The sequence below is a fragment of the Anneissia japonica genome, unplaced genomic scaffold, assembly GCF_011630105.1.
Source record: "Anneissia japonica isolate Jap-2015-1 unplaced genomic scaffold, ASM1163010v1 scaffold25790_len46943_cov130, whole genome shotgun sequence".
In the NCBI taxonomy this organism is placed as follows: Eukaryota; Metazoa; Echinodermata; class Crinoidea; order Comatulida; family Comatulidae; genus Anneissia; species Anneissia japonica.
Genome location: NW_022725863.1, coordinates 1 through 10,698, shown reverse-complemented (window position 1 = coordinate 10,698; position 10,698 = coordinate 1). Strand labels below are relative to the sequence as shown.

The 10,698-nt window shown below is 30.6% G+C and overlaps 1 protein-coding gene across 2 annotated transcripts; it reads right to left on the bottom strand.

Moving 5' to 3' along the window:
* Positions 1–151: 151 nt before the first annotated feature.
* On the bottom strand, positions 152–10,660 carry LOC117112945 (receptor-type tyrosine-protein phosphatase F-like). 2 transcript variants are annotated; one of them, XR_004446114.1, is made up of 5 exons: positions 9,504–10,660; positions 8,914–9,201; positions 6,604–6,691; positions 4,172–5,522; positions 152–2,334 (listed from the first exon to the last, which is right to left on the bottom strand). XR_004446114.1 is itself a non-coding variant. In XM_033256164.1 (4 exons), the coding sequence occupies exons 1-4, from the start codon at positions 9,862–9,864 to the stop codon at positions 5,246–5,248; spliced, it is 1,014 nt and encodes a 337-aa protein (XP_033112055.1). In that variant the 5' UTR covers positions 9,865–10,660; the 3' UTR covers positions 2,542–5,245. The 2 variants fall into 2 exon arrangements, 1 of the variants encoding a protein (XP_033112055.1); XM_033256164.1 differs by lacking the exon at positions 152–2,334 and having other exon boundaries at positions 2,542–5,522.
* Positions 10,661–10,698: the final 38 nt, after the last annotated feature.

The following is a 10,698-nucleotide window of genomic DNA, read 5'->3' as shown; positions in this document are numbered from 1 at the left end:
TTTTTTTTCTGTCACTGTTATTTTTTTTTTAATTACTCCCCCGCCCCCGCTTAACAACATTTGAAAACTAAAAAGCACACTTGTACTACTCAATCATATGAAATATATTCCGTCAAAATATTCAATACACATACAATAAAAAATAGGCTATCATACTATTTTTATTTTATTTTATTTCCAACATCATCCAACAGCAAAAGGCCTAAATTGCCATCATTAGGTCCACTTTAACATTCTTTTTTAGAAGAAATTTCTGTCGTTTTAGTGTGATCTAATGTGAGGATTACAGGATGTCTTAAAAAGGATACTGTACATATAAATAAAAATATTGCGAAGAGGAACATCCAAGGCTACAAATTGCAGATACAAAAAAACAAATACAAAACAAGTAAATAATTAATTAACTAAATAGCAATGACATATAGGCTATCATACTAGATAAGTACATATAAAAAAGACTGTGTAGCAGAAGTAATTTAACAAATAAAATGAGTTCTCCTAATAATTCATGTTAGTAAGCCAAATATATGCAGCCACGAATTTCCCCGACAGAAATTTCTTCTAAAAAAGAATGTTAAAGTGGACCTAATGATGGCAATTTAGGAATTTGAAAGGCCTATTTAATCGAAACTAATAACAATGTGTACAAAATACATATATAGTACCTACCTCTATACAACTAATGTAATACTTAATTTTGTCACAATTCATCTTAAATGAAATGCATTAAATTATTATTCAGAAAACTGCAATTATATTCATATGTTTAATCTCGGATATAGTTATAGTGTACCATACCTAACCTTAGCGAGTGTATATAAATATAGCTATTTCATGTTAAAGTATTATACAGTATTATTAACACTTCATTTGACTTAGTTCGTCTTTAATATAAACAACAAAAAAGGAACGAATTACAAACCCTTGGCAACGAAATAGGCAAAACACTTTAAAACAAGGGTAACATAAACAATACAAATATTTGAAAGATACAGCAGATAAAGAAAAAAAAATGTACTTAAAAAAAAATTCTGAAAAAATTAACAAATTACAGTACAATCACTTTTATGAATATGAATAATAACCATAGCAACAACAACTATGAAAATGATAATAACTTATAATATTAATAATAAAATTTATATAGTGACTTACGGCGAGAACGAAATTGAAAGATATAGCAGATGAAGAATAAAGAAAATGTACATAAAAAAAATTCTGAAAAAAATTAACAAATTACAGTCCAATATCACTTTAATGACTATGAATAAAAACCAGAGCAACAACAACTATGAAAATGATAATAATAATTTATAATAATATTAATAATAAATTTATATAGTGACTTACGCTAAGAATGGCCCAAAGTGCTTAATAATGATTAAAACGTTGTATAACTAGTCTGCTCTAGGCCTGTTTCCACCTGGCTCATAGCCACCCAACATTTTGGCCACCCGGCCTTGTTCAAGATATTAAGTAAAATATGAAATAAAAACATTGGACATACAACTTCATACTAACTTGAATTATTTAGTACACAAGCTTTCACCAGCAGTCTATGCATGGCTTCATCAGGTGTAGTGATATGCAAAATATATGATTATGTACAGTAGCACTCTGAAATGTGGAACGTATGACCATGGTGTGACAACCCAATATCCTGAACAAGCCCTTGTCGAAGTCACGGTATAAACAGTCGGAATGAAATAAACTTTTACATTCAAGCTAATAAACTAACTAATTAGCTTATTCATAATCATTAATTACTAGCCCAATAATCTTTCTATTTTCACACTAAAGATAAGAGATTAATTAGTTTTATCTAGATCTACCAAAATATTTCCTAAAGTTTATATGGACATTATTTTTCATGAGAAAATATAATAATAGATCATTCTTAAACCCAATAAGTGGGATAATCTTCAATTAAGGTTAATTAATAATGTTTTTGAAATAACCACCATTACACACATAACAGGCTGCCATCCACAAACAAAAAAATTTTTTTTTTTTTTTGTAAAATCACCGGCCATTGTTATCTGCGGTTCTGAGGTTTATTTTTTATACCGGAATAATAAAACTAGAGAACTACAATATAACCCTCTTGGGCTTATGTGAGGTTTTAATACCTGAGACAACTATACATGTGTACAGTGGTCTCAGTTTAATATATAATTAGTAAACAACATAATATTAATAAAACTAAACACCACTACATTTATTACAATTTTTGTTACAGTATTAATTAGGACTAACGTCACCATCCAAATACAAAAATATAAAAATATATGCATCTGAAATAACAAATCCGTTTAGAAATCAGTATAATCGCACCTGTCTCTTATACACATTTTAGTGTGATCTCATGTGAACATTTTCATCCTGCATTGTTTTTCTGTCACTGTTATTTTTTTTTTAAATTACTCCCCCGCCCCCGCTTAACAACATTTGAAAACTAAAAAGCACACTTGTACTACTCAATCATATGAAATATATTCCGTCAAAATATTCAATACACATACAATGAAAAATAGGCTATCATACTATTTTTATTTTATTTTTATTTTATTTCCAACATCATCCAACAGCAAAAGGCCAATTACAGGATGTCTTAAAAAGGATACTGTACATATAAATAAAAATATTGCGAAGAGGAACATCCAAGGCTACAAATTGCAGATACAAAAGATATAAAAAAACAAATACAAAACAAGTAAATAATTAATTAACTAAATAGCAATGACATATAGGCTATCATACTAGATAAGTACATATAAAAAAGACTGTGTAGCAGAAGTAATTTAACAAATAAAATGAGTTCTCCTAATAATTCATGTTAGTAAGCCAAATATATGCAGCCACGAATTTCCCCGACAGAAATTTCTTCTAAAAAAGAATGTTAAAGTGGACCTAATGATGGCAATTTAGGAATTTGAAAGGCCTATTTAATCGAAACTAATAACAATGTGTACAAAATACATATATAGTACCTACCTCTATACAACTAATGTACTACTTAATTTTGTCACAATTCATCTTAAATGAAATGCATTAAATTGTTATTCAGAAAACTGCAATTATATTCATATGTTTAATCTCGGATATAGTTATAGTGTACCATACCTAACCTTAGCGAGTGTATATAAATATAGCTATTTCATGTTAAAGTATTATACAGTAATTATTAACACTTCATTTGACTTAGTTCGTCTTTAATATAAACAACAAATAAGGAACGAATTACAAACCATTGGAAACGAAATAGGCAAAACACTTTAAAACAAGGGTAATATAAACAATACAAATATTTGAAAGATACAGCAGATAAAGAAAAAAAAATCTGAAAAAATTAACAAATTACAGTACAATCACTTTTATGAATATGAATAATAACCACAGCAACAACAACTATGAAAATGATAATAAATTATAATATTAATAATTAAATTTATATAGTGACTTACGGCTAAAACAAAAAAGAAAGATATAGCAGATGAAGCCCTTGTCGAAGTCACGGTATAAACAGTCGGAATGAAATAAACTTTTACATTCAAGCTAATTAACTAACTAATTAGCTTATCCATGATCATTAATTACTAGCCCAATAGTCTTTCTATTTTCACACTAAAGATAAGAGATTAATTAGTTTTATCTAGATCTACCAAAATATTTCCTAAAGTTTATTATGGACATTATTTTTCATGAGAAAATATAATAATAGATCATTCTTAAACCCAATAAGTGGGATAATCTTCAATTAAGGTTAATTAATAATGTTTTTGAAATAACCACCATTACACACATAACAGGCTGCCATCCACAAACAAAAAAATTATTTTTTTTTGTGTGTAAAATCACCGGCCATTGTTATCTGTGGTTTATCTGAGGTTTATTTTTTATACCGGAATAATAAAACTAGATAACTATAATATATAACCCTCTTGGGCTTATGTGAGGTTTTAATATCTGTGACAACTATACATGTGTACAGTGGTCTCAGTTTAATATATAATTAGTAAACAACATAATATTAATAAAACTAAACACCACTACATTTATTACAATTTTTGTTACAGTATTAATTAGGACTAACGTCACCATCCAAATACAAAAATATAAAAATATATGCATCTGAAATAACAAATCCGTTTAGAAATCAGTATAATCGCACCATTACCCAGAGGTGGCAAAAGGCTGGTTGGCAACGAGCCTATGTGGCAAAGGGACAGGTGACAACGGGCCTAAAGTGGCAACTAAAATAGGCCGAATTTTGCTTTTTTATATACAAAACACACACAAGAAAGTGGAAAATAAAAACATGTATACAAGTTATTGTCACAGTGACCAACTTAATTGGTGTGCTATTCTACCAAGAAGGGTAAACTATGATCTTCATGTCCATTACCTTCTGACAACAATAGGACTTAAATTATCAAAAAAGAAAACAAAGATTTTTATCATAAATATTTCTACCATATCAAATTAATTTCAAGTAAATGATATTCTAGTTGATTAAGTTGTCTTTATATAAATTGTTTTTATATAAATCAGGAAGCCACTGTATCAGACCCTGGTTGACCCTTTCTTTATATTCTAAAAAGTTCATCTTTAATGTAATGCAAAGTATCCAAGGTACTTCTTTTTTTTTTTTTAACTACAAATGAAACTACAAAACCTTTGAAAAGCAAACCATATTTTGAATTACTCATTTGTGGTTACATAATACAGTAAAAATTGCCAGATTGTTAGATAAAGCATGTAGTAGTCACTGTACTACCACTGATCAAAATGTTTTCATATTACCGTATATGTACAGCAATAACTTAGCCAGCAAGCCATCCGGCCGTCTTTTGGATGGCCAGTAATTATTTAGGACGGCCACTTTTTCCGTGACGGCTTGGAAGGCTTGGCCTACTAAGGTCGGCCTAGCCTATTGGGCCTTCTCTACATTAGTAAATTCTTTATATTCTTCGAATCTATCAAATGTTGCATTAAACTAAAGCATATATTTTGGATAGACTATTTCGTTTTTCTGGCTAAACACCTGATGTGCAGGAGGATACAGTAACTGTGTATAGGTCTATGCCATTTAATTTACGAATGCACTTTTTCTCATTTCTAACTTTAAATTGATATGCACTAAGCTACTATATTATGTAAAGTAAGCAATCTAAATATTGAATTCAATTTTTCAAGTTTTTATAATAATCATCTTGAAACAATACATCTTTTCAGTTTGCATACCTTAATGAGTGACATTAATAGACTTCTTCTGCAAGTTAGTATATGCTGAGTCTACTGTCATGTATGTGTGTGGCTCTTCGTAAGCTGAATCATCCGCTGCAGCATCACCAGTAGCAACACCATCACCACCACCATTCTGACCACCAATGTTTGACAATGTGTTTTCATTCTTTGTATTACTTCTTTTTGTTGTTTCAGGTAATTTAACACCATCATAATCAGTCATACTTATCATCGTGGGATGCTTCACCTTCTTGTTCTTCTGAGAGTAATAGAATCTAAATTATTAACAAAAACAAAATGTCGTAATATAACAAAAATGTTATAAAATTTTCATAAAAATTACTTTATGTAATGACAGTTCTAATGTTTCTAGTGTTGATTGTATCTATTTAATAATAATAATAATAATAATAATAATAATAATAATAATTGCGGAGCGGAGATGATGAGATGCAGATATGATGGTTGGAGAAATAAAAGTGTCTTAAATGTTTATGGGACAGCCAATGGACGGTTTTAAGTACGGGACTAATATGGTCTCAGGGTTAAAGTACATATGCCGGTAGCAGAATTTTTATTTTTATTTTAGCCAAGACAAACTAAAGTACAAAACATTCAAATCAAAATAATAAAGAAAAGACCAAACAGGTGCGGAACACCTATATTAAGTTGGTCAACAACAAACAAACAACTTAAGAAAACCGGTAAAGGGGAGAGGTGAACAGAACAAAGAGAAGATAACTGCAATAACAAAGTGTAGTAGAAATTAATCGGTAGATTTGCGAATACAACTAATGTGCTGGTCAAATGTTACAGACTGATCTAATACAAAACCAATATTTTTTAACAGATGAAGCTGATTTAATTTGTACAGTTTCATACATAGAAAGGGGCACCCTTTAAATTAGTTTAATAACTTCAGCATAGCACCAAAATAATATTTCAAAATCACCTTTTATTTAAGCAAAGTTGCATAATATGCATAATATAATATTTTTATGAAGAGGCTAGAAACTGAAATACTATATCATGGAAAAATGATTTTCACAGCATACTGCCGTAAATTAAATGATTTTTTGTATGTGTAATTATAAACAGTTTACGTTTTAAAAGTGTTTTTTTCAATTAAACTAATTATAACAATAAAAAATGATGGACGATGGAAGGTGGATAATAATTATACTGTAATAATAATAATAATAATTATAATGATAATAATGATAAAAATGTTGATAATAAACAACAACAATAATAATAATAATAATAATAATAGTAATAATAATAATAATAATAATAATTGTCATTAGAGTAGAAGAGCAATAAATTTCAGATATTGTACATATACAAAAAAATCACCTGCAAAAGAAGATGAATGGTGGAAACATGACCAGGATGACAACACAAAGAATTACTATCGCTATCAGGTTACAAGGTACTGATGGTGCTAAAGTTTAAAATAGTAAATAAATTATATCATTATTAATCAAATATTATATTTGTGGAAAATAAATACAAAATATATACATAAATAAGAGCAAGTACTGCAACAAAATTATTCCTAATAAGTTTAGTAACTTTCATTACTAGTTGATCTACATGTCAGTGTCAGTGCCGAGGGGCAGATTGAGGGAGGCATACGCAGCGCACCTTACTTTTTCCAAAAAAAAAAAAAGCCCCAGATGTGGATTTACAGGTGGCACATCTCCTCCCGCTAATTTTGATTGTAAAATTTTTTTGATGTTAACTTGATGCTGGCGCTTAACCAATCATGTTTCAGTAGATGAACTGCATACAGTTTAAGCGCCATTTAAATAATATGAAGATATATGGCAGGTAGTGTTGGTAAAATTCTTGCCTAGTCTAATTAAGATTTGACTTACCGTGTCAAAGAAGCGTAAAAACAGTGTATTTTATTCAATTCTCAACTCAAGGAGGGCAAGGATAACCCGTAAAATTTAAAAATGCCAAAACATACAAACAACATAGTACATTTTTCTCAATTTCTTTTACATGTCAATACTGAACTCTCACACATAAACTGCATTAAATTCAGAGGATCTCACTCAAGACTCATACATCATAAACTTCAAAAATCATACGCATATCTATGAATGTTGAGTAGAATTCTCTTATCGATTCAAAAACAGATGTTTAGTAGAATTTTGGGTGAGTGTGGAACTAAAATTTCAAAAAATTCTTTATTTATCCCACCTGGGGAAATTTCAAACAGGACTGAATAACAGTAAATAACAACGGAATAAAAACTAAAAATCTACTTAAGAAACCCATTTATATAACATGTAAATCAACAAAGCTATTTTTATCTACTTTTATTTAATAGCCTTACACCAGTTGTGACAAAAGAATTTAATTTCCGTTTCGTCCTACACATACTCACAGGACTCCAATATCGGAGACAATGTGGCAGAAGTTCAAATTCATAATAAAGGGCATGTTCTATTGTACCTAAAATTTGTCTGTCAGAAGGATGAGAGACTGCGTAATGGAATTCCTATTATTTTCGAGCATGAATTTACTATTATCTGTAGAGAAGATCTAAATAATACAGATCTGTGGCAAGTATGCCCGTCACCAAGGAGGTTTTGGGGGTTTGGCCTAACCCCCTTCTTGACAAGTTACTACTGTAGTAGTATTTTATCATAACTTTGTTTATTAAACACTTTTGAATTAAACTTGTCCTATAGAAACCTCCTTCCCATGAACCTGGTTACAGGCCTGAGTATACTTTCTTTCTTGTTCATACATTTTTCCATTCCCATGTTCAATCGTCCTGTGCTAAACTTGATATGTTGGCCAAAAAGAATTTGTGGAATGAACATGGTAAACCATCCAATTCCAGAAGAGAGATATAAATGGGTTGTGAGTCATGACAGGCAAGGGTGAAGGGTAAAAGAGTACCCAGAATATCACAACAATAACACAAATTGTCATAAAGATGCAGTTAACTGGACATTCAGTTAAACTTACACCCTCATTTGCATATCATGAATATTCATAAATCTTCATTCCAATCGATCTTCTATACAATGCTATTGTTAAGATCATAACTTTAGATAAACAATCAGTAGGCCTATGTCATTATATGTTTATTGTTGCCAACTCAATCAATTGTACACATGCTTATTAAAATAAAGCATAATATAATATAATATTATCATTCCTGATGATGACATAATTAATGTCGAAATATTGAATCCCAACACAATGGCGTGCATTTCAATACTTGGAGTATGTATTATACTTTCTTATAATATAGTATATTATGCTTTTTAAATACCAAACTTAGCTTATGCTGGTAAAGCAAGTGACAAGGCCAAAAGAGGTTAGTTTTAAAAGTGGTCCCGTGTGAAAGCGAGACTATTTAAAATCAAAACTTATCTATTAATCTTAAACTATGTGTGACTACAATATGTAATGGCTATATACCAACACCACATTCGCAAAACACATTAACAATATACCACAATATCAACTTAAATGCAGCTTCAATCAGAAATCAGTGCTAATATATTTGTCATTTGCACATTAAAAGGTGAATGAGATGGAAAAGCTCTCGGCCATAGTATTGATAAAATTATATGCATATACTGTATATAACAAAAAACAATATTTATATAGCTAAGCATAAGTGAAAAACGTTCTTACTTGACTCATTCGTTGTTATACTTAATTCTTTGCTTTCTCCATCACCCTTGGAATTGAAACCTTTTACACTGAAAATGTATTCAGTAAATGGAATAAGGTTGTCAACTTCCCACTGACGCTCACTTGTCTCACTAGTGATAAGTTCTTGGCCATCTGCATTTTGCAAGCTGAATTTGTAGCCTCTGATGAGACCTCTTTTATAGCCACATTCTATTTCAGACCATGCAAAGCTGGCTCCTGTGGCTGACACAGCGGTGATGTTAATTTCTATTGGACCACGTTTAGGAACTATATAATGAATTATTAATATATTTTAAAAAAAATATATAACTATCATCTTCTAGGAGAATCAGAAGTCAAAGGGGGTAACTACGTCCCCTAGCAGGACCCATGGAAGATTGTTTGACCAGAGGCTGCCCTCATTCTACTATACAAATGGTGATTTTCATCTTGAAAATGTGTGTTTCTTCTTTTTGCTTGAAAATAGAAGTCCACCTACTGCACAGTAATTATGGGCTTGCATCATATCAAATCTTATGGGTGTCAACAACAATTTATTGTGTTCTATTCAATCACTCTCAATTCTTTACCTTTTTCAGGAGTTACAAATTCATGAGTAGTTTCTGGACCAAGTCCTGCATCTGTTTCAGTGCTGATATTGACTCGATATGTTGAATATGGTTCCAATTCTAATAAATTTACTTCAGCATCTTCTGTATTAAAATTTTCATTTCTATAAACTTGTTGACACTGATCCTTTTCAATCAAACTTAAATTAATATGGTAATTTAAAATGTCACAGGTCAAAGGTCGAGGTCTGTCCCACACCAATGTTGATCCCTGGATGGCAATATTTTCTACGCTCTCCGGAACTAATATTAAAAAAATTTTTAAAAATATGATTACAAGAAATACAAATTTATATACTGTATGCATTTTAAATTTACGCATGGTGGGCGAGGTTCAAGAGAACATATATTTCTCAAAAGTAATAATAATGCATACATAAAATAATAAGTAGCCAAGTTAGAGGGGCGAAACCCAGAAAGCAGAGCTTGTGTAGGGCTACCCTGAAAATAAACACACATAAAAACCAAAGCCAAAACAGGACAGGAAACAAACAGGAGACAAGACAGACAACGCAGACAACACAAAGATGCTCAGAAATGCAATTTTTTTTTCTTTTACAATTATGGGACAAAAACAAAATGTAACGAGTTAGTAATGAAGATCGAGAATGGGTAAAAGGAGAAAATTATACATAACTTGATAAGAGATGTTTTTTCAGTCTAGAACAGAAGGTTTTTTAGAGTAGGAATTATAAATGGAGTGAGGGAGATTATTCCATAGCTTAGGACCAGTATATTGAATATTGTGCTGGAAAGAAATGGTTCTATGAAAGAGAATATGAAGATGATTTGAAGAGCAGGTAAAATGACTATGATAATCAAAATTAAAAATTAAGTAATGATTTGAATTGAGGGGGAGAGAGAAATTTACCCATGAAAAAATAAAAGCGCATTGCTGAAGATGATTAATGTCATGAATTTTTATAAGAAAAAGGGAGGAAAATAAATGATCGGTGTGGGCTCGCGGAGGTGCACCTGACATAATTCGAACGGCTTTCTTCTGAAGGAGTAACAGTTTATTAAGATGGGAAGGGTAAGTGTTGGACCAGACCAAGTTGCAATAATTCAGGTAGGGAAGGATCAAAGAACAGTACAAAACCCGGAGAATATTTTGGGGAACAAAAGATGATAACCTGTAAATAATGCCGATACTTTT